Genomic DNA, 24410 nt, shown 5'->3' with positions numbered 1-24410 from the left:
AGGGGATGTGAGTTAGACCTGGCACCGGGAGCCAGGGGAAACGTCCCGGGGATGAAGACAAAACCAGCCTCAGGTGTAGGCCAGATTCCGGCTGCCCTCTGAGCAGGGCACACGCACCTTCCACAGACGTTCACAGAGAACGACCAAACCACAACAGGTATTATCTGTGTTGGCAACAGAGACCAGGGCCCAGCGGTGCCGGACGCTGTCCAGACACACCGCGAGAGACAGTCCCTGCCCCAGCTGAGATCAGGGCCCCGTCGTACCAGGTGCTGCCCAGACACAGCGAGAGACAGGCCCTGCCCAGCTGAGATCAGGGCCCCCTTGGGCCAGGCGCTGCCCAGACACACAGCGAGAGACAGTCCCTGCCCAGCTGAGATCAGGGCCTCCTTGGGCCGGGCGCTGCCCAGACACACAGTGAGAGACAGGCCCTGCCCCAGCTGAGATCAAGGCCCCCTTGGGCCAGGCGCTGCCCAGACACACAGCGAGAGACAGGCCCTGCCCCAGCGCAGAGAGGATCACCAGCTGACGGGCGTGGGGCAGGGGGAACTATTGCTCCATTTTACGGATGAGGAACCGCTGCACAGAGATCCTGTGGCCGGCCCCAGGTCACACAGAAGTCAGCGGGAATTGCCACTAGACCAGCCTCCCTCCCCCCAAGCACCCCTTAGGGGTCCCCCCCATCCCTAGCAAGGAGCCTGGGCTGATCCTGCCCATCCCCCTCCCTACGGGGCAGAGCTGGGCCCCGGGTGGGGTGGGGGAGCAGAGAGGGGCTCTGTGGCGACTGCTCCATGACGGGGGAGCTGAGCCCCCCAGCGGGCTGGAAGCCGGTTCTGCTGATGGAGATGGAGCAGCAGGTGACGAACGGGCAAGGGGCAGGGGACTGGAGCCTCAAGCTAGCTCCATCAGTACTTTGCTAATGGTATTAACCTCCCCCTGCCCTCCCCCCAGGGAAATCACAGGATGCTCCCAATTAACCACTGCAGCAGGCAGGAGAGGGGAGGGGGACTACAGAGTGAGTTGCTGGGGTGGGGGGGCTAGATCTGGGCGGGGGGGAGAGAAGAAGGGGGGAGCCTGGGCTTTCCCATAGCCCTGGGGGGATCTTGCTCTAGGGCCCGTTGGTGCAGCCCCAAGGAATTTGCGGTCCCACACTGGTGGGGAGAGGCGAACGGCCCCCCAGCCTTCCTCTGCCGAGCCCCTTGGACTGCCAGCCCTCCCAACCTGCCTGCCACCGGCCAAGCCGCCGGCCCGGGCAGCCACATGCCGGCCCTGGGCTGGGGTCGCAGGGAAGCCAGTGGGGGGTCCCCAGCGAGCTGGAGGGGGCCAGGACGTCACCCTCCAGCTCTCACGAGCGTGTGAGGCTCAGCCCCACCCCCATGTCCCCACTGAGCGCCAGGGCCCCACCGCCTAGGCAGTGCCCGAGCCGCCCAAACATGAACGCAGGGGCCTGGCTTTACAAGAGCGCCCCCCCCCCCCCCCCCCGGAGACCTGGAGACAAGCCCCTCCAGCCCACCGCTGGGAGAGCTGCTCTCCTGGCCGGGGGCACGCACTGGCAGCAACTGGCCGCTGGGGGAAGGAGCTGCACCCAGCAGGTTTGGTGCTGTGCCAGGACCCAGCTCAGCGGGGCGAACTGGGCTGAGCACGCCAGGCCCACTGGGTGCCCAGGGACCAGGCCTGGCCTGGCACTTGGCAGCCCTTCCACCCACACCAGCCTGGCGGGCACCCAAAGCCAGCTCCAATAGCCGCCCCCCCCCCAGACACTCCTCTGCCCCCTCCCTGCCATTCATCCGTGGCCCGTAGCCACACTGGTCTCCTCAGGGCACGGCTCTGAACCAGGCCCAGGAGTCTGGTGGAAACGCAAGCACAGCGTCCCTGTCCCGAATCCGTCTCTCCCACCTACCCCCCAAACATACCCCGCATCGCGGGACAGAGAGCCCAGCTCCTGGGCCAGCGGGGCTACCCGGGCACCTTCCGGCTAGAGGCACACAAGCCCCAGGGAAACCCCCACACGGCGCTGTGGGGTGTCAACCCAGGGGAAGCTGGACAACAGCCAAGTGAGACCCCTGAGAGCCGCACGCCCACGGGCCTGGCTGGCAGCCCGCGCAGGACGCCCATCACGCAGCACCAGGAGAACGCGCCGCCAGGTTCACCAACACACGTTAAAGCCACGAGATAAAACCGGCCCCCCCTTGGGCTCCACGCTGCAGGTGGGCAAGCGCCCAGGGGCATCTGGCTGCCAACCTCCTTGGGTCCCAGAGAGATGCAACTGGGTGGGAGCCCCCAGAGATGCTTTCGGATGCCAGCCGCACGCCGACAGAGCCGGGGAGTAAGGTGCCCATCAGCCCAAGGATGGGGGACGGGATAGCTGGCCACAGATGGGAGCGTGGGGGTCCCCAGAGCTGGACAGAGGGGAGAGCCCAGAGTAGCTCTACCTTGCAAGCGGGAGGAAAAACCTCACCCCAGGGGCTTCCCTGCCCCCCAGCCCTTCCCAGCTCCCTTCTCCGAGCGCCTGGCTCTGCTGCATCCGTCAGGAGCCGGGGGGGGGGGGGGGGGACGGACTCATCCCTTCAGTCTCAGCCTCCGCCCCAGCCTGCCCTTTGGCAGAGGTGCCCGCAAGGACGGCCAAGTCTGGGCCCTGAGTGCTTGGAGTTTGATTTAGAGCCAAGCAGCATATGGAACTCATTAGCTAATTAACCCTCCCCCTGCCAGGATGTATTATTACTCCATGTCACAGGTGGGGAAACTGAGGCAGGGAGGGGTTAGCATGCGGGTGCTGGGCGGGGTTGGTGGCCTATGACATACAGGAGGTCAGAGTCAGGCTGGAGGAGCTGGGGGTCCCTTTTGGCCTGAAACTCTCAGACTCCAAAAGTCCCCCTTGATTTGGGGAGCCCAACTTGGGACTCCAGGGGCCAGACTCTCAGAGGTGCTGGGCCCCCCTCACTCCCATTGATTGGCAATCTCTTCATCTGGCTCAACCTAGGCACCCAGAAACAGACGCCCACGGCCAGGGGCACGTTTGAGAACTTCTGCCTCAGCGACCGGCTCTGCCAGCAAACCCAGGGCAGCGCTGGGTCAGAACCCCAAAGACCCAGCCCCCCGATCACACGGCCTATGAATCCTCCACGCAGAGCAAGCGGCTCAAAGCGTTCATACTCACCGGCTTCCTTCACCTGCCCACTTCCAATCCAGGCCACTCCCTGGCTCCATTCCCCCAAGCTCTCCTAGCCACAGAGCCCTGCAAAGGGCTAGGACAGTCCAAGGGGCGGGGCCTTTATCCCCCCCAGCTGGGGGTGGGAGGAGCTACATGCTGTTACTGGTGGGGGGAGGGGCATTGCTAGCAGCTGGCTCTGCAAAGCCACCCACCAGCAGGTATTAAAGAACAGGGCTCGAGGGAGGGTTTGCACCCCTAGGTCCCCAGCATAGAGCTGGAGGAGGAACTCCACTCGCGGACAGCAGCAGTAGGCTGTTATCTTCTAGGTGGGGCGGGATCCTTCCCAAGTGTGTCACCCTGAGCACCCACAGCTCCGTCTGAAGCCGGTGGGAGTTGCCGGCCCTCAGCCCTGCTGAGGGATCAGATCCCAGGTTGGGGGCCCCATAAGTGAGGCATCTGAAATCAGCAGCCCCTCTGGGCTGTGTGGGTGGAGCGGCCCAGGAGCTCAGGTGAGCAGTGAAAGCAAAGCCTGTGGCTGCCCGCTCGGGCACTTTTCCCCTGAGTTACATGATCTTGGGTGGTGTCTTAAAGCCCCAGCTCCTGGAGTCAGGGGATACAGGAGAAGTGAAACCAGGAAGTTCCTAGACCCGCTGGCTGCAGAGAAACGCTGGAGACCGGGACCCTCAAGGGCTCCAGCCCCCGCTGGTGAAGTGGGGAGGGGAATATGGACAATGGGAGGCAAGCCCCCCACCCCCAGGGTTGACAGAGCTCAGAATAACTAGCCAGGCACTGAACGGTAACTGATTCATGCTCTGCAGACAACAGACCTCTCGGCCCTCCTGGGGCAGCCGGGCTACGCTCTGGGTCCTTCAGCTCTACCTGGCTGGTAACTGGAGTCATGCAGCAAATCAGAGAAACGTCAGGCTGGAAGGGGCCTCGAGAAGTCCTCAGGTCGAGCCCCCTGCGCTGAGGCAGAACCAAGTAACCCAGGCCTAGACCATCCCTGGCAGGTGTGTGTCCAACCTGGTCTTCAAAACCCCAGTGACGGGGTTCCCACAACCTCCCTGGGAAGCCTGGGCTGGCGCTGCATGACCCTGAGCGTTAGAAAGTTTTTCCTAATATCCAACCTCAATCTCCCTTGCTGCAGATTAAGCCCATTACTTCCTGTCCTACCTTCACTGGACACAGAACAATCGATCGCTGTCCTGTCTATAACAGCCCTTCACGGGTTAGAAGACTGTTATCAGATCCCCCTCAGTCTCCTTTTCGCAAGTCTAAACATGCCCAGGTGTTTTACCCTTTCCTCCCAGGGCAGGTTTTCTAAACCTTTGATCGTTTTTGTTGCTCTCCTCTGGACTCTCTCCAATTTGTCCACGTCTTTCCTCAGATTAGCCAGTAGGACAATAGGGACCATGCACAGGGGCCCTGGCCAATTGGTGGGCCCTGGAAAAATGGGCGCCCTGCGCCCCAACCTGCTCCGCCCGCCCGGCACTCCTGACAAGGAGCGGGGTCGGGCACTGGGGCAAGGGATCGCAGGAGCGCCAGTGTGACAATGCGGTTCTGGTGGAACCCAACAGAGTGCCAACTCAGGACAAATGGCTCAAATAGGGCAGTTACAGCCCAAGGCTGGGGTTTCTTCCACCTCTAAGGCAAACCAAACCAGCCAGATTAGGAGGACTTCGGTCTCACCCCACTGGCTAACCGCAAGTCTCACAAGCAATCTCCTTAGACACTCCAGTTTCCCAGTATTACCACCAGTGCCACTTGTTATGGGGACAAATGGTTATGAAAACCAAGACCCCAGTAAAAGAAAAAGGTTCTCCTGATCCCAAAGGACCAAGCCCCAGACCCAGGTCAATATACAAATCAGATCTTACCCACAAATCACGCTGTCGCCAATCCTTTAGAACCTAAAATCTAAAGGTTTATTCATAAAAGGAAAAAGATAGAGATGAGAGTTAGAATTGGTTAAATAGAATCAATTACATACAGTAATGGCAAAGTTCTTGGTTCAGGCTTGCAGCAGCGATAGAATAAACTGCAGGTTCAAATCAAGTCTCTGGAATACATCCCCCGCTGGGATGGGTCCTCAGTCCTTTGTTCAAAGCTTCAGCTTGTAGCAAAGTTCCTCCAGAGGTATGAAGCAGGATTGAAGACAAGATGGAGATGAGGCATCAGCCTTATATAGTCTTTTCCAGGTGTAAGAACACCTCTTTGTTCTCACTGTGGAACATTACAGCAAAATGGAGCCTGGAGTCACATGGGCCAGTCCCTGCATACTTTGCTGAGTCTGAAGGCATATTGGCTTTCTCTCAATGGGTCCATTGTATAGCTGATGGTCCTTAATGGGCCATCAATCAGGCTAGGCAGAGCTAATCCCAGCTTGTCTGGGATGTCACCCAGAAGCATAGCATAAGTTTGCCATACAGACAGTATAGAGCCAATATTCGTAACTTCAACTACAAAACTGATACACACATATAGACAGCATAGTCATAACCAGTAAACCATAACCTTGTCTTAGACACCCCATTTGACCCCCTTTATACAAGATTTGGGTGCCACTACAGGACCTTGGTTGCAACAATGATCTATATGGTCCCAGTTTATGTCAATAACGTCACAGCCGGGTGGGCAGGTGGTGTGGGGCAAGTCCCCGCGCCCTGACCCCATTTCCCAGGCAGGTGCAGCGGGGAGGTGCGGAGGAGCTGCAGGCAGATGGGGTGGGGAGGGACCCCCCACTTGCTCTGGCCCAGGGCCCCACAAAACCATAATCCACCTCTGTCTTTCCTAGAGTGCGGCACCCAGAACTGGACGCAATGCTCCAGCTGAGGCCTCCCCAGTGCTGAGCAGAGCAGGACAATGACCTCCTGTTAATACATCCAGAATGAGATTCGCCTTTTCCACACCGGCATCACGTTGCTGACTCATATTCAACTTGTGACCCACGAGAACCCCCAGGCCCATTTCAGGAGTCCCGCCTGCCCGCCCGCCTCGCCGGTCGTTCCCCGTTTTGTTGTTGTGCATTTGATTTTTCCTTCCTAAGTGACACACTTTGCACTTGAATCTCACCCGCAGCCCTGCTGGGAACGGCAGAGAACACCCAGCCAGCTGCAGAGGGTCCCGCTCAGCCAGCCCTGGTGTGACGGGAGCAACAGGGGGCTGGGCTGGGGCGGAGGCGAGAAGGTGGGAGGTGAAGGATGCCAGCTGGGGTGCTGTCTTGGGGGCCTGGGGAGGGGGGGAAAGCCCCCCCCCCGCCAGGCCAGTCGCCCCGGGACAGTGAGAACACAAGAGCTTCCAGCACCTCCTGGGAGCGACAGGGTCACACATGGGAGGCCTCGTTCCTTTCGCTCTTGAACGAGCTCCGGCTGGGGGCCGAGACAAAACACAGCAGAGCGGGGACCGCGCCCGGCCCAAGGGGACTCCAGAGGGAGAGGGCGCCCTGGAGGTCCCTTCCCCGAACCCTGTTCTGGGGGCGGCCATTGCTCGGCGCTCACAACCCCCCTCCCAGCGGAAGAGCTCACATGGGGCCAGGAGAGGCTGGGCCCAGCACAAGAGCTGATGGCACCGTCAGAGCAGAGAGAGGGGAGGGGAACAAACATGGGGATGTGGGGAACAAACAGGCCTGCGGGGGTCCCCCTGGAGAGCCTCACGCTAGGCACTTGTCTCCCTTAGGTATGTCTGTGGTCCTGTCACCATCCCAGCACCCCACTCCTCACTGTACTTCTCCCCCCTGCACCATCCTGCTAGGGGCAGGCCCCTCCCCTCCGAGGAAGGAACGGGCGATGGAGCCCCCAGAGGGGTGAACCCCTGGGCTCACTCCCCCGCCGCACAATGCTCCCTCTCCCCCAGGTGACGTGCGTCAGCGATAATGGGCAGGATCGCCCGGCGCCGGCGTCTGCCCAGGGAGCACACGGCACCGCTTCCCGGTTCCATGCCAGCTCGCACGAGGCTGAGCCCGGGAGATCCCTGCAGCCCTTGGTTCCTACCCCTGGGCACCGCGAGGCCCCTGTGCTAAGAGCTCCCGTCTCAATCGACAAGGGTGGGAAGGGAAAGAGAGTCACCCAGAGAGGAGACCGGCCCCAAGCCCACACAGCAGAGCCAGGAACAGAGCCCGAAGCTGCCGGGACCCGGGCCGGAGCCGTGCCCGCTACACCACACGGCCAGCAGCTGGCGTGTCTGCTTGCCCAGCACTGGGGCCAAGCAGGGATAGCTCCATGCCAGGATAGGCCCTGGGCAAGTGGGTGCCAGGGGCCCAAGACAGCCAGAGATCGGGATGCAGCGGAGAACGCGACATGTCTCACACACCCACCCCGGGAAACTAACGCAGCCCCGTTTGCTGCCGGTCCGGCAGAGCAAGCAATGAACAGATTCCGGGAAGGGAACCTGAGAAACACCTGTGGCCAGCGAACACAAAGAGCTCCCAGAGCCCAGCCGGGGCGGGGCGGGAGAGGCAGGCGAAAGCGCCAGTCCCCACGGTAACCCAGCTCCTGGCAGGGCCGGAGCCGAGGAGAAGCTGCGGGGAGAGCCCCACGGGCAGGGCGGGGCTGCAGTGGGTGAATGGCCCCGGCTAACGATCTAATGGTTATGAAGAATAAATGACCCAGCGGCTGCAGTTGGTGTCTCTGGCCGGGAACCTCTCCCCACGGGTGCAGGCAGGCGTCGGGGGGTGGATTCTCCTCTCCCTCCCTCCGGCGCCTGGCGCCTGCACCAGGGTGCTCCCAATGAGATCAGAACCAGGCCCCGGGGGTCAGCGAGTCCTAGCAGCCCCTCACGCTGCCCACGTGTGATCAGCCACGTGCCTCGCTCTCTCCTGGGCATCTCCTGCTGCACGGCCCTGAGTGACGGCTCCAGCCATTGGTCTCCAGCAGCCCAGAGTAACCCCACCTGTGTGAACCAAATCCGGCCCTCTGAGCCCAGCCCCCTGGGCTGCCCCCTTCCTACGGCGCCGCTGAGCTCTGGCTGTTCTCCACTTCCCATAGCCCACCAGGGGGGCATGGGCAGCAGCATGTAAATCAGAGCAGCCCTGAGGCTGCTCTACCATCCGCAGGGGGCTGGGCTCAGGACGGGCAGTGCCCCATGAGTCTCGATCTCGCTTGCCAGCCTGGCCGTTCCTGTGCTGCCCCGATTCTCTTGCTGCTCCATCCCCGTGTCCCAGCGTTAGCCTCCTGCCGGCTGCCCACTGCCCAGCGAGCCGCTCCCTGCCTGCGCAGCCTGCAAATCCACCCCGGCCCCGCGCAAGCAGGATGGAGCCTCGCTGCCTGATGGAGAAATGGGACACTGCCCCTTTAAAGATGCGCTGGGATTCAATTCCAGCTGCCCCAGGAGAGGCCCCAGGGAATAAATTAGCCCCACATAGCAGAATGCCTGGCTCAGGCTGTTTCCTCCCTCACAGGCATGGGTGGGGCAGTGGGAAGGCAGGGGGCCTGGCTCTGCTACCCAGCCCCCCAGGACAGCACACACGCCCAAAGGAAGGGGCGAGGCTGCATGCCTGGCAGTGCCAGCCCTGCTAGGATCAGGGGTCGAGAGAGTGAGAGGCACTTGCTTGAGGGGATTTGCCAAGGGGAGGGCACAGGGGCCCACCAGGGCTGCTTCCCCCTTGAGGCAATGGGAACTGGGAGACCCCCTCAGTTCTGCGCTTGGAGCCACGCCAAGGGGCGCCCACGCTCAGCACAATGCGGCTTTGTAACCCAGGGCCCAGGTGCTCCAGGGCGGGCCTGTCTCCATCTGCGGCTTGCTATGCCGCGCAGAGTGATTTATAATCCCCAGCAGCCAATGCGGGCAGCGGCGATGCCAGGGAGGGAGGGGAGCTGGGGTCTGATCACAGCTCTGCTGGGCGCCTTCCTGCCAGTCACACGATGGCTCCGTGCCTCGGTTTCCCCTGTCCGTGGAAGAGGGACAACACCTTGCCTGCCTTTGGAGCAATGGCCAGCGCTAAGTAAATGCTTGGGAGTATTATGCACTGAAGAAAACAACCCACAGGCCATGGGGTGGCTTGTGCATGGGGTGAGGTGGGGGCTCAGTAGGGGGCACTCTCCCCACACAGCCAGGGCTGACCCCAATGCCCCAGGGGGCGCTGTGCTGCAGGGAACGGGGTGGCGGCTTAGTAGGGGGCTGTCAGCAGTTGGCGTTCCCACCCTGCCCCACCCAAGGATACCCACCTACTGGGCTGCTCCGCACTCACCCCCTTTCTGGGTCTGCCTTTGATCATAGAGCAAACAGACAGCTCCACATGCAGCTTCTTCTGAGCTCGGCCAGCCCCAGGCCGTCCCCGCAGGGTCACTCCTGGCTCAGCGAGGCCCCCGGCCCCTTCCATGGCCTAGACCTAGACTGGAGCTAAGAGGCCCCCCCACACACACCGGCACAGATCACTAGCCCCCAGCCTTAAGAGCCCCGAGAGCTCAAGACCTTTCCACGCTTTTCCAAGGGCTCTTGCTCAGTTCGGCCCCACTGCCCAGGTCTGAGCAAGGGCTGCCCGGGTTGAGTTTCAGTTCCCACCGTCCTAGTTTGCATCCCCACATTGCCCCTGCACAGTCTCAGCTGCGTGCGGGATTCTACAGCGCACTGTTCCTCAGCCGCTGTGCTCCACCCCAGAGGTGGCTGCATTTCAGCAGCAGACAAAATAATTCTTGTCCGGATAGCTGCTAATAGTGCTGGGGGGGAGGGGTCTTTGGGATGAAAGGGGCTAGAGAAACCTCAATGGCAAGGAGCATGCTTGAGACATTGGCCACATTCTCCACTCGTGTAAAGACGACGAGCCTCCGACGCTGACAGAGCGGTACAATCCGGTGAGCTGCGTCTGGCCCTCTGTGCAGGCAGGGCATCCCTCCAGCCATGCTTCCCGTAGGCCAGGTCGGCTTCCCAGGTGACGCTTCCCGGCTTACGACTGTGCGGTACCCAGGCAAATCTCGCATGGCACGGCCAAGGCAAAGATCCAGCAATTGCCAGACGCTCCCCCGAGTGAATTGTTTTTCTTTGTCTCTTGCAGCCAGGCTCCCCGCTGGCATTTCTATGGGAAACCAACACGGTTAGGACCTGAGCCCGCCACCTGGGACAGCACACTTGTCACTGACGTGCAGTCTCAGCCGGATACAGGCTTCTCCTGCGCTTTGCTCAGTTTAAAAGTCGATTCTCCGCTGGTGCAAACTGGCATCGCTCCCGAGGGCCGTGCTCACTTCTGCCAGCTGCGAATGCGCCCCGGCATTGTCCAACAGCCAGCCCTGCAAACTGCCCCCGCGCCGGAATCAGTCCTGGCACATCAGCACCAGCCACGGCGGTTCTGCCGCCGATACACGACCCAGCGCTGCAGCTGCCCTGAAGACCAGAGACGGGCTATCGTGCATCTCTGCGGGGTGGAGATCGAAACAACACAAGAGAGGCTGGTCTGGTGTTTCCCTGCGTTGGCACGGCTCATGGGATCGACCCCATCACTAGCCATCGGAGGCCAAGATTTTCAAACGTCCAACCGGAAACACCTTCGGGGTGATCTGCTCTCTGGTGCCCATGAGGTTGACCCTGGGCTGCTGCAGCCAGTTCTGGCGCCCGCGTGGTAAGAAGGACGTTGGCAAACTGGAGAGGTGCAGGGAAGAGCCACCGAAGTGATCTGGGAGCTGGAGAAAATGCCCGGCAGCGAGAGGCTCAGTCTGTTTCGTGTCTCTGGCCCTGTGACCCGGTGTTGTTCCACAAACTTACACAGGATCGTTTTAGGGGTCAAGGCAAAGATGCCACATTTATTATTAATCTGTAACTATTAGCAAATACCTTAATGCTTATACACATACACTCACACACACACACACACCAAAATGTTCTGCAGCTGCTGGATAGTTACCAGTCCTGATTGTAGTTTGAGTTCGCAGCTTGGGATCGGAGCTCGTGGCAGCTAACTGGCCAGGAAAGCTGAGCACGAGGAGGAGCCGGGTCTCTGTCGGGCGCGCACCGATGCTCCTTGATGTTGATAGCAGAACGTTACCCAAAGTCTCTCCTCTCACCCTTCCTTTTTTATAGGAGTTTAGTTTGGATTCAAAGTTCCTAGGTCTCGCTGTGTCACGCTGCCTCTGGGTTTGGTGCTTGATCACCCATTAATTGCAGGCGTGACTGTCAGCCTGGGACCTGGCTTTGATCTTCCTTCTGTTGTTTCTTTTTAGGGTGGATGCTTCTTGCTTGAGTTAGGGCTGTTGTCTAGTTCTTCAGCCGTTGGTATTTGAACTTTATCTCATCAGGACGGGCTGGTGCTGGAGGTTGATTCTATCACCCATGCATCCCTCATTCACACATCTCAACTAGACTAATAAAATTACAGCAGGGTTTGCAACAATGAAGGTTGCAGCAAGCCCTTACAAAATGGAGTAAGCGTTTTAAAATGGGGTTTGAATTACAATATGGCACAGAAGTTACAATGTAGAAAAAATGGCAAGTGTAATGAAAGTTACAATGTAGGCAAAATGGCAGGTGTAATGAAATGGTGAACAGAAGTTACAATGGTACAGGATAACTAAAAACAATTTCATTCACATTGGTTCTACACCGGTGGGAAAGGTACAGCGAGAGCCAGCCCCGTTCACATGAGAAATAAGGCACAAATATCTCACCAGCCCCTGGAACCGACTCCCCGGGGAAGTGGTGGATTCCCAAACGCTGCCTTTCGGGGAGATGCTTTAGCCAAGCGCACGTTCCTGGGCTCGACCCAGGGGAACGGGTGACATTCTGGGATATACGGGACGTCCGACAAGATGGTCTGATCGTCCCTTCTGGCCTTCGGCTCTAGGGAGCCGGGGAAAGGGGGCTGCCTTTCAAAGGGCAGGTGCTCAGCTCAGCACGCTCCGAAAATCAGGCCCCTGCAAGGGTCTCATGTCCTGGAGTCGCCAAGAAGCAAAGATTTATCTTTAATTAAAGATTATGTCATGGGATGAAATCTCCAGGAATACGTCCAAGCAAAATTGGCCATCCTGGAAAAGGGGAATGGGGAGATGTGCTGCGGGGGCCTAGCCTTGAATCAGGATTATTACTGTGTTCCGGCCCCCGCTGAGATCAGGGCCTGTCACTGCTGGGTGCGGCGCATACACCCAGAGAATGGCTGTGCTCTAGTGTAGACACCGGCTCTGACCTGCGTCAGCCCAACTCCCCCCACCATCCACACACAGAGCCCTCTGCACATGCCTGTGCCCCCTCATGACCCGGGGCAGAGCTACCCGCCCGCGTTCTGGTGCAGCGCCTGGCACAGAGCGGCTGAAGAGGTCGCGAGGCACAGAGCGCTGAAAGCCAGACGGGACCATTAGAGCATCCGGTCTAGCCCAGGCCAGAGGATTTCACACTGTTACGCTGGTGCTGAGCCCAGGGACGTCCATTTGGCTCAAGCGTCTTGCAGAAAAACAGCCAGGGTGGATCTGGAGGCGTCGAGGGCTGGAGAAGCCGCCACTTCCCTGGGCATTAGAAAGTACTGCTTCATTTCTAGTCTGGATTTGTCTGGCGTGGCCTTCCAGCTCTCGGGTCTGGTTCTACCTTCCTCCGCCTGTGTTTAGTCCCCGATATTTTCTCCCCGTGATGGTACTTAGACTCGACAATCAAGTCACCTCCTCCAATCAGGGATGGTCTAGACAGTATTTGGTCCTGCCATGCGGGCAGGGGACTGGACTCGATGACCTCTCGAGGTCCCTTCCAGTCCTAGAATCTATGAATCTATGAATCTTACAATCCAAACCAACAGTGAATTATTGGCTCCATTTTACAGATAAACTGAGGCCCAGAGAAAGTGACTGGCCCATGGTCACACAGGGGGACACCGGCAAAGCAAGGACTTGATCCCAAATCTCCTGCGACCCAGCCCAGCACACTAGCCCCAGGCCAGCCTTCCTCTCCCGTTAGGAGGGTGATTAAAGGTGAACCTGCCCCGTTTCATGTCATTTGCAGGTTTATGGCTCCGGGCGCCACGCGGTGGCTGACGGGTTTTTGCATTTCATTTCCTTGGCTTGAAGAGATGAGCAAGGAACCGAAAGGGAAATCAGAACTTCGCTGCCTCCCGTCAGCACTGCCCCGACATGCACTGAACCAACGCTGGCCTGTGGTGCTAGACCGTGGGACCGGCGTGGGCTGGGGTCCCTCATGCAGCGTCACACTGGGTGAGACTGTTTCCCGGCTGTGCACACGGCTAATCTGGACTCACTCCTAAGGGGCAGTTTCAGAGGAGGGAATTCCAAATGCACGCTATGGAGCACATCCTCGGCTGGAGAAGCATCTTGCAGGGAATGAATCGCGAAGGCAGGGAATCTTCTTTATTATCAAGGGCCCAGAACAATTCAGGGCACGATATAACTAAGAATAACAACTGAAGTCAATGGAGCGATGACGATTTATCAGCGCTCCAGATCTGCCCCTTTGACGCCACTCCCCTGAGAACTAGATCCAGGGGGTCACTGGTGGTTGAAAGGCCAGGCAGCCTTGAGTCAGCCAGGTGCCATAAAGTCTGCCCTCCCTCAACTTTAAGTCCAAGTGTGTGGAAGGGTGTCTCTCAAAATGGGGTGAGGAGGAAACTCACCTCTGAGCGGAGGCCAAGCCTAGAAAATTTCAGCTTGAAGGGGGAAAATATTTGCAAAGTTCCGTGCCAGTGGAAACGGTCCTGATAAACCCCCAGGTGTCAGAGAGGAGGGATCTGTGCCGGCCCATTCCTCCAGAGGCCCACGGCCCATCCTTTCCTGCGCAGGGTTGGTTGGGATTCTGGCTGTGTGACTTGAAAGGTCCTGAGTTCTGGGGCTTCCCTGCTAGCCCCCCGATCTCCCTGTCGCAGAGCGTCTCCCCTTCCCTCTCGCTGCAGTGGAGACTCCAACCTCCCTTTAAAAAGCAAACTGGGAAATGTCCCTGCGCTCCATAATGGAACCAGACCAGCTCCTGGCGGTCAGTGATAATAACGGGACGTTAGACCAGGCCTCTCCTCCCGAAGGATCCCAACAGGCTTAACTGCTTTGCCTGCCCCTGAATTGCAGCCACCTCTGGGGCGAAGCACAGCCGTTGGTTAACAGCACGCAGCCACCCGAGGCAGCAGCTCAGGATGGTAAGAACTCAAGCCGCAGAGCAGCTCAAGCAGGCAGAATGGGATTAGCTGCCTTGGAATCTGGCCAAGAAGCTGAGGTTAATGCCCTGCCCTTGAGAAAAGTGTCATGGGACCTGTCATGACCACAAGGGGTCAGGACCTTGGTTTTTATCGGAAAGACGCCCCCACCGCTCCCCTGCAGTGCAGCGCCCCCTAGAGCCACGCTGGGGAACTGGCTCCGAGCAGCCTGACTTCTCCCCCTTCCAGGCACACAAATTCCCAACAATTTCTATGGCAACCAACTGAGATGTCACAAACAACGGATCATCTTCAGGTAGGGAGCAGAACGAAGCAAAAGGATTGAATCTCCTAACGAGCCGCGGACGTCTGGGAGGCGTTTCATAGCAGGGCAGATTTGCTCTGCCCTGGACTTTCCCGTCCCTACGGTGGAGACTCCGGGGAGGGAAGGGGGATCTCAGCTGCCCCGGCCCCCCGGAGTCTGGGGCATCGCAGGATTGCAAGGAGGGAGAATTACAGCTCCAACCTGCATGCAACTCACTGGCCTAGTAAATACCAAGGGGAGGGAGACAGGAGCAGGACGGATTTTAAGGGCGAAGGCGGCCAGCATTTGAGAACGGCCTGTGCAGGCCTCTGGCTCTGCGAAGCCCAGCGCTGGGGTCACCGCGCTAGAGGACTGCCTCAGTATGCGCCGCCAGACTCACGTGTGGGCAACCGTCACCCCCTAATGGCTGCCAGCCTCCACCGACCACCACTGCGGCTGGCATGAAGCCATTCGCTCAGGAGCAGCCGATCCCTCGTGCCGCCCTGCTGCGAAGGAGCTGCACCGTTGGCACCATCCCTTATAATGCAGAGGGGCTCCGCCCGAGCCCATCCTCGTCCGGCTCACGGCGTCGCCGGGCACGTCCGTGGCTATCACCGGCGTTGCCCATTGTGGTTGAAACTCAGGGTTCTCTTTAAATCCCATCTCCCCAAATGGTGACACAGCATCAGAGGGCTTGACCCCGGGCGTCTGCTCTGTCGGAGAGCTGTCGGCCTGCCTCCTGAAGCAGCACGCTGCACATCGGCCTCGCACGATCCGCTCCCAGCCCTGAGCGGTGGTGCTTTGCCTGCCGCGACAGGAGCAGCAGAATCGTACAACCAGGCATGATGCATCCAGGGTGGGGGCCCCAAGGCAGGACGGAGCCAAGAGCATGTCAGATAACAGCGGAGAAAGAGCTTCAAACCTCCTGTTCCCAAAGCACGGGCCCATAGCTCTTGATCTTAAAGGAGAATCTCCATTAGTGGGAGCAGTACGGAGTTCATGATGCACAGTTGAGCAGATCTGACTCCATGCACCAGAGGGCAGTGTTGATGCCTACACACCAGCATCCAGCCTCTAGGCGCAAAGTCTGATTCCATCCCGCAGAGGGCAGTAGCATGTGTGCACACCCACACCCAGGGGCAGACCCTGCTGCTGGACTCAGACAGACCCTGGGGTTCTCTCTGGCTCTCCAGCTCTCCGCCTGCGCTGCCCAGTGTCCTGGAAGGGGGCCCTGCCTGCGCTGCAGCCCTGGGGCCCTGCCGGCCTGGGGAGCGGGGCAATGCTGCTGCCAGGCGCCAGGCTGGCTTTGCAAGCCCTTCATGCCCAGCTGGGGTTGGGTTTATGCCCTCTACAAGCCCAGCCAGCAGCGCCGTGCTCCACCGGGCCTCCCGTGTCTGTACCTCTCCCACTCAAAGGCAGGAGGGGCTCGAGCCGCCACGTCCCCCCTCGCCTCTCCCCACCGGCCGGCCCCTCTCTTCTCCGCCCTGGGGCTGCTGGTGAGGGCAGCCAGGGCCTAGCCCGGTGCCAAGATTCCTGCCGGTTCCCATGACTCCCCCCACCCTCGATTTCTCTCACTTCACTTGGGCCTGTTGATGCTGAGCTCGGCGGGCACAGCCGCCGGAGCGAGTTAATTAGAGACTGACCAGGCTGACGCAGGCCCCCGCCCTCTGCCAGCCCCATGGAGCACCCCCAGGACCAGCAGCCTGCAGAGAGCGACGGAGTGGAGTGGAGGGAATTGGGGGGTGGGGGATTTCCAGGGACCAACAGAGAAGGAAAAGCAGGGGGGGGGATTTCAGCCCCTGGCAGACCAGGGAGCAGTGTGGGGGGGATTTCACTGCCCAATAGAGGGGCGGAGGAGAGGAGCATCGCATCTTCACGGGATTTGCAAAGATCTCCTCCCTCCTAGAGCCGAGGGTGGACCCTCTCCCAGCCTTGGTGGTCCGAGCCCCCATTGGAGCCCCGGGCCTGGCTCCTTCCCAGCCGCCGGGGGAACCACTTAGCGCATTTCGATTAAGAGCCATTCCTCCGGCCCAGGAAATGTGCCAGGTCCCCGCGGAGCCTGGAGAAACGCCAAGCTGCCCCGGTTCAGCACTAGCCCCTCGGCGCTACAAGCTAGATACAGAGCAGGGGTGAAGGAGCATTGGGGGGGTTCACTCACGTTTGTCCAAACTGCCTCTCCCCACCCCTCCGCTTTGCCATCAAACTGGGACATCCCGGCCCGGCCGCCCGGTTTTGTGAGGGGTTGGAAAACGGGGCAAATTGTCAGCGGTCCCCTCCCCCAGGGCTTGTCCCCTTGCAAATTCCAAGAATTTCCCATCCGCTTTCACCCCTGGAGAAATGCCCCCGGTTCCCGTTTGCCGTCGGGTGGGGGTTCGCCTTTGGCCTGCTTGTTTTATAGGAGCAATTCAGGTCTCGTCAGCCCGGCTTTTCCTGAAAACCTCACCAGTCACCAGCAGGTCTAAGAGATGCCAGCTCTCTCACTGACGCTGTATCTAGGCTGTTTGCCCACCCACGGGCACCCCAGCCCTGCGGGCCCCTGCCAGCTTTACCTGGGCTCGCCCAGTGCCCTTTCTGCCCCCCACTGCTCCCTGCCGGGAAGATGCAAGGAAACACCCACGACAACCAACCAACGCCCCCAGCACAGCTCCCATTCTTCTGCAGAGGCGGCTCCTCCCCCATGGTGACCTTGCCAGTCCGACTCCGGATCAGGCTTGCTACTTGGACGCAGGCGGCCCCAGAGCGTCTGCCAGCTTCTCCTTGCTGATAAAATCCCCCCCCTCCCCGAGGGCCACTTGGGAAGGGCCCACGCCTGGCTGCCCACCCGCAGGCACCGAAGAGGTGATGGCAAATCCGCTGCCTCCACCACGGTTCGGGACACGGAAGGTCCCAAAACGAGCCCTGGATAACAGCTCCGTGGGTGGGGCTTGAGATTGGCCATCGATCATCCCGCAGCCAGTCTCTTTCCTTGAGTCCTACAGGGGTTTGCAGGACACGGTCGTAGGCTTCCTGTCCTGGTCCGCTCTGCCTCACCCCTCCCATTCATCCGGCTTTCAGCAAGAGATCACGGGTGACAGACCCGGGGGGGGAGCTCCCCATGCAGGCCGGGGCCTCCCCTGTGCCCACACTCCAGTGGAACAGAGCCAGCAGCGGGAACGGGGCGAGGAATGGCCCATCTCCTCTGAGCCAGCCAGGGTCCCCCCTTGCATCTCCCATCCCAGGCTGCTGAAAGAAGCAATTCAGGGCACTCTGGAAGCACCTCGCCCAGCCCAGTCCCCACAGTGCCCCGCCAGGGAGATGCCGGGCATTTCTACGCCCTCAGAAGTTCACGTCTGGCTGTTCTCTGCCAGATCTGGCTGGTTCGAGCCCAAACGTCTGCCCAGGCCGCTGCATAGGCCGCGTGGAGCCGGAACCGTTTGTGCTCAGGCATGCCCTCTCCCCTGGCACGGCACCCCCCTCCCCCCACAGCCCCCTCCCCAGGGACCACAGCCCCCTCCCCTGGCACTGCAGCCCCCTCCCTCCACAGCCCCTCACCTGGCTCCGCTGCCCCCAGCGCTGCTCTGGGCTTTTCTCTTCCCGGCTCTGCACCGAAGGGCCCCGCTCGCAGCACCCCAGGCTCCCGGCACATCCCATGGGGCAGCCCCGCGCCAAGCCCTGCCTGGCCAGCCGGGCACCGGGCTGGCAGCGGCCGGACCCCCCCCCCCCGGGAAGGTGCCGGGGCAGGGCTGGCGCTGGGCTGTGCTCCCACGGCACTGGACTGGGGGCCCCAGACACCAGCCGTTTCCCCTCCAGGGGCCAGCCCCAGGCAGCGCCTCCGGCTGGGGTGTGAGTCCGGGCAGCTCACACGGGGGTGCCTAGAACCCCCAAGCCCATGAATTCCCCCCCCCAGGCAAATCCAGCTGCACCTAGGGTCCTGCACCTCTAGCCATCCCCCCCCCCAACACACACATACTGACCAGAGCAGGGTGTCACTTGCACCATATCTCCGGGCACAGCCCCACGCCCGTCCTGCCCACCAGGGCCAGCGTGGCCAGCTCCGCTTTCCTCTGACCACCTGGCAAAAAATAATTGACACCCCTGCCCCCAGACCAGTGGGTGAGGCGGAGGAGGATGGTTGTGGCTGGAGATGGAGGAGATCCTCCGGGGCATAGCCCTGCCAGTGCCCAATTATTCCCCGCCAGCGCCATCAGGTCTTAGTTTAGTTACCCAGCGCCTGGAGACAGGTAGCGAAGAATTGGAGGGGCAGGAAATGTACCAGTGTTCAGAGCCTGGAACATTTCGCTGCTCCTGCATGTGGGACGTTCATTATTATGCTAATTTCTTATGGAGTCCGAGCCAGGGCTTGATCCTGCAGACTGAGTGTGCAGTCGGTGGTTTAAATCTGCAGATCGGGGCCCCAAACCAAGCCGGACTGGGTGGCAGCAATTTCTTGCTGTCATGACCTCTCCCATCACCTCATTAAACCAGTAACACCCAGGGAAACTGAGTCCCACTCCCTCCGCATGCAAACCACTGGGGGGGGAGGAGGGGGAGAAAACAAGGAAAAACCAAGAAACCCCCGCCCCCGCCACTTCATCACACTTGCCAACGCCATTGAGCACAAAAATCGCTATAATATTATTGATTGGTATCAGTATCATGGCCGCTCGTAGAGGCCCTGATTAGGGATTGGGCTGTCATGGCGCATGGCGCTGTACGCACATCTAACACAAAGATGGCCCCGGCCCCATGGGGTTTACAATCTCAGCTTTGTTATAGCAGGTGTCGTCAGGGGGCGCTTGTTCCCCACGTTCATAGAGCCAGACGGTACCGTCTAGCCTGACCACTTGCCCTTCCTGGGCGAGCGAGTTTGGCCTCGTGGGAGGACATGCTACGTTACTGGTTTGGGGATGTGCAAGGTTTCGTGTCGAGGCGGCTGTGCGAATAGCTGCGGTTTGCTCTCGGCCTTGGGCTCTGCCTGGAGTCAGTGTTGGAGGCAAAGTCGCTGTGTCGGCGGGGGGCTGAGATTCCTGGGAGAAGGGAACAGGAGTACTTGTGGCACCTTAGAGACTAACAAATTTATTAGAGCATAAGCTTTCGTGGGCTACAAGCTTATGCTCTAATAAATCTGTTAGTCTCTAAGGTGCCACAAGTACTCCTGTTCTTTTTGCGGATACAGACTAACACGGCTGCTACTCTGAAACCTGGGAGAAGGGATCGCCCTCGGGCTGTTTCTCCAGCTCGTTCCAGGCCTGGCATGTGTGTGTCAACAAAGCAAACTACGCAGAGAATAGACCCAGACTCGACAGCTCCTGCCCTCTGCCGAGGGATGACACCGGCGGCCGAAGAAGGGGCAACAGTCTTGCTCACGCCTCTGTCCCCCCGTTTCTGGATGTAAAACACTGCCATTGGCATTTGCTAGCATTTCCTACCTGCCGGGTACTGGCGTGAATGGCTGGTCATGCTGCAGAGCACCACCGAATCTGAACTTTCGAAGTCACCCGTGGGCTCTGACTCAGTTTCCCTCGAATCCTTCTGAAAGGCCCCCAATGAACTCTGCAAGGAGATGGGGGACAGCGAGTGAAATCCGGGGCTTACAGGCCTTTTAGCTGCCAGGGCCTCAGGCTCTGGGCTGCTGCCTCCAGCCCATTTCCCTGCAACCCACCCCCTAGTCTGGCTCCGTGTGATACTGATCATCTTGCTCAGCGTTATTGTCACCGGGGGATTACGTGGCACCAGCCAGGCCCATTTCAGTCCTGGGGGCAGCTCCAGCAGAACAGGGCCCAGGGCAAGAGTCAGCGGCCAGGCCAAGGGAGAACCCAGCCACCAATTCACGTCATTGCTCAAACAGCTGCCTGTGCCACCTTCTGGCTTCAATAGTGAGTCTGAGCCAATCCGGGAGGCCAGACGGCTCCTCCCCGCGTGAGCTAGGGGCCACCAGCCCAGGCCCATGGGGGGTACAGGGAGCTGCCGCAGGAGGGCTGTGGTTAGAAGTTGCTTGGAGAGCCACCAACCTGGGTCCAAGACCTGTCAGCCCTCCCAGCAAGGGATGTATGGGGGAGGGCAGCCCTCCCCTGTCTCTAGCGCGCTAGAACAGGGAGATCTCGTGCGGGAATTCACCCCTCCCGCTCGCAGCGTGGACGTCCAGGGCCTCGCCTAACAGGTCCCGTAGCCAGCGGGACACCGGCAGCGTGGCCACACAAGCTGCTTTTTCTAAGCTACCTTTATTTCTGGTTTCCGAAAGCAGGGACCCAGCTCGATCCCCCGCAAAGCGGCACGAGTCAAACCGGCGTCTAAGTGGCTGCAGCCTGCCCGAGCCGGTCCCCAGTGCCTGGAAGGAACGTTCCTGCCAAGTGACCTTCCCTGCGCTGCTTAAGCTCCCAGAGGATTGAGCTGTTGCAGGCGCCTGGCTGGACGTTTGCTCCAGACGGTTTACACGCGGGCTTAGCCCTATGCCCGCGAGTAGCCGCCCTCAGAACAGGAGCAGCTGGAATCTGGCCACTTCCTGGAGCTGCCCGAGGGGGATTGGACTTATTTTGAAGACCTGCCCCCCAGCTGCGGGCAAAGCCAACACACCACAGAAAAAACCGAGCCCCCTCCTCGCTATTCATCTTAGAGGGGACCTGGAACAACGGCAGCTACAAAGCTTTTCAAATGGGAATAACCGAGGGCGCGTCCCTTTCACAAAAACCCATCGGTACTAACGCAGAATTAGAACCAGCCCCGGTCCTTACCTAGCAACCAGCGAGACTCGGACACCGGCACAAATTGCCTTCAAACTTCCCGAGGGTCAGTTGCTGCAGAAATGTCAGGGCTTAGAGGGAAAAGGCGACCTGCACCCTCTACCAGGGAACCAAGCACCAGTTTACAGGGGAGAGGGGCTGAGAATTTGTTTTTTAGGGTTTTGTTTTAAGCCTGGAATCCTCCTCGTAAGGGTCCGAGGCCTATAATCAACCCCCTGGTAAAGCAAGTCAGTATCATTAACCCAATTCTACAGATGGGGAAACGGAGGCCTGGAGCACGGACGAGATACGCTCACAATGGGAGTCCCTGGCAGAGCAGAACTTTTAGAAAGCCGTCCAGTCTTGACTTAAAGCCACCGTGCCCCTCGCTGATTTCAGGGGCCGGCCTGTGTAGTGGGCCGCTCTCTCTGGGCCCCAGACAGCTTGCTCCCTCAGCATGGCCTGCGTTGTCAGGCAGATAGGAGCCCTCGGAAAAGAGATCTGTTCCCATGAGGAATTCTCCATCTCTCTCGGGTCACCTACGCCTTCCTCCCTGAGATCGCTCTTCGCCCAGGCCCGACCAGCCCATGACCTGCGCCCAGGCGCAGCTCCCCGCTGGCGCGCTTGCCCTTCGGCAGCACTGATCCGCCGTAATCTCACCTCCAAGGTGGCTCCCGCTCAGGTAGTTTGCAAGGAGCAAATAAATCCTTGGAGATCAAAGGGGCGGGGGGAGGAAGCGGAATCCCACCGCTGCCTTTGAACTCTTCTGTTTGGGGGGCAGGGTTGGGCTCCCCCTCCCCGATTTAGAGATCTGTGTGGATCAGTTCAAAGCCAGATCCACCCCCCCCCCCCAGAGGGGCTCGGGCGCCCCCCCCCCCCACTACCTCTCTCTGGCTGCCTAGCTCTGCAGCCCGTTGCTACCCCAGCACTCCTTCACAGCAGGGCGTCGGCACAGCAGGAAAGTCGATATCCAGCCCCTGGCACCAATCCCCTGCTGCACCGGGGGGCTTTGGGGCCCAGAGATCAGAGGGAGTTAGGAGTCTAAATACATTTTTGGGTCTGGGCCTCTCTCAGCTTCATCTCCTGGCCCCAATTTAACGAGCATGCAATGGCTGCTTTGTCCCCCCCAGGCCCCGAGCCAGGGTCAAACATCTACAGCAGCAGCTTTCGTGCACTCCCTGCCCCCCCGTGATTGGTGTCACCTCTGCTGGTGATGGGGCAGGACCCAGAGAACCCCACCCTGGGGAGGGGACCCCGGCGCAGATCAGGGGAGCTCATCGGGCAGCAGGGCCGGCTCCAGCATTTCTGCTGCCCCAACAAAAAAACACCACGATCGCAATCGCAACTGGCGGCGGCAATTGGGGGAAGAAAAAAAAAAAGCCGGGATCGGCGGCGGCAGTTTGGCGGCGGGTCCTTCGCTCCTAGAGGGAGTGAGGGACCTGCCGCCCCCGAATTGCCGCAGGTGCCGCCCCTCTCCCTTGGCCGCCCCAAGCACCTGCTTGTTAAGCTGGTGCCTGGAGCCGGCCCTGGGCACCATGTACCACTGGAGAGCACGCAGGCCCCGGCCTGGCTCCGGAGCCAATGGGCGCCAGGTCCCGTTGGAGGACACGCAGGCCCCGGCCTGGCTCCGGAGCCAATGGGCGCCAGGTCCCGTTGGAGGACACGCAGGCCCCGGCCTGGCTCCGGAGCCAATGGGCGCCAGGTCCCACTGGAGGACACGCAGGCCCCGGCCTGGCTCCGGAGCCAATGGGCGCCAGGTCCCGCTGGAGGACACGCAGGCCCCGGCCTGGCTCCGGAGCCAATGGGCAGCCAGTCCCGCTGGAGAACAGGCAGGGCCCGGGGCCGGCTGAGGAAAGGCCGGCAGCCAAACCGGATGGCTGGCGGCAGAGTCAGGAGAATGACGAAGGCCGACTGCATCCAGTGTGGCCCAGCTGGGTGTGCCAGCCAGCGGCCTCGCCAAGCCCTGGGCATCTGCTGGATTTCAGCCCACAGCCAGCAGCTACCACCTGGTTTGCCAGGTGCTGGGAATGGGTGATGGGATGGATCACTTGGTGATTCCCTGTTCTGTTCACTCCCTCTGGGGCACCTGGCATTGGCCACTGTCAGAAGACAGGATACTGGGCTAGATGGACCTTTGGTCTGACCCGGTCTGGCCGTTCTCATGTTCTTAGCTACGCCAGCCAGGACAGAGAGAGATGGAGGTACATGGGGAGAGGCAAGAGATAGCTAGAGGGGGTGCATGGGGAGAGAGGGGGTGCATGGGGAGAGAGAGGGGTGTTTGAGGATGAATAAATAGATATTGATCTTCCATCCAAGGCCTTGGCAGCACTTTATAGGCATTCTGAGCCCCACCCCCGCGGTGCCAGTACTAGCCCCCATTTTACAGATGGGGAAACTGAGGCACAGATGGCTAGCTGCAGACCTGAGCTGAGTCTAGCCGCATGGAAATCCCAGCGCGGATGGAGGAAGACTGGCCTTGCGGCTAGTGCACTGACCCCGGGGCTCAGGAGATTGGGGTCTGGCCCCATTGCTCTCCCCGGCCCCCAGCCGATGCCGCTCGCCCTCAGCAGGCTCTGGCCACGTTCCCATGCCCTCCAGGAGCACAGAGGTGAACCCTCCGCCCCAGCCCTGACTTTAATTAGCTGAGCTATGGCAGGAATGCATCTGGCAGCGCTCACCTGGCCCCTGGCCCTCTGCAGCTCTGGGGTGGGGGGGAGTTTATGGCCTCCGGACAGTGATGGGAAGGGGCCCTGTGCGCAGGGTGCGAGCCCTGGCTGCGGGACGGAGCTTCCCCCGGGGGACCTGCCGGAAACAGCTGGGAGCCTCCCACGTCAGGGCCCCCGGGTGCCCTGCGACACCATGCAGGACTGGAGCGGCGCTTCCCCCAAAGCTCTGGGGGGTGTTGATCCAGGGCGCTGTCCCCTGGAGCGGGGCTGGGGACCCAGCCGGAAGGAGCAGACGTTTGAATGGCATCAGAGGCTGCCAGAGACTCACGCGGCCAATGCCAGAGTCAGCCCAGGGTGGGGGCTCTCCCCCCAGTACCCCTCAGTGCTCCCACAGCTCTGCTGGTGCCCCCACAGGTCTGTGATGCCAACCCTGGGCTCCCCCCAATAGCTCTGCCGGTGCCCTTCCACCCCGACCCACAGCCCCTGCTAGCCCAGCCCTGGGGTCCCCCAGCTCTGCCGGTGCCCCTCACTCCCGACCCGCAGCCCC

The 24410-nt window shown here is 60.4% G+C and overlaps 1 protein-coding gene across 1 annotated transcript in view; it reads left to right on the top strand.

Moving 5' to 3' along the window:
• Nucleotides 1–791: 791 nt before the first annotated feature.
• LOC115271147 (myosin-9-like) overlaps nucleotides 792–24410 on the top strand; it is a gene marked incomplete at its 3' end in the record, with an annotated part of 45666 nt that continues 22047 nt past the window's right edge. Inside the window, exons 1-4 of the mRNA XM_029910500.1 lie at nucleotides 792–857; nucleotides 1931–2144; nucleotides 2981–3071; nucleotides 10140–10700. Of these exons, the coding sequence (XP_029766360.1) occupies nucleotides 792–857; nucleotides 1931–2144; nucleotides 2981–3071; nucleotides 10140–10700 (932 nt within the window). The remainder of the gene's footprint in view (nucleotides 858–1930; nucleotides 2145–2980; nucleotides 3072–10139; nucleotides 10701–24410) is intronic.

This window comes from Terrapene carolina, unplaced genomic scaffold (genome assembly GCF_002925995.2).
Source record: "Terrapene carolina triunguis isolate 2854851 unplaced genomic scaffold, T_m_triunguis-2.0 Scaffold62, whole genome shotgun sequence".
Taxonomy (NCBI): domain Eukaryota; kingdom Metazoa; phylum Chordata; order Testudines; family Emydidae; genus Terrapene; species Terrapene triunguis.
This window is presented reverse-complemented; position numbering and strand designations above follow the sequence as displayed.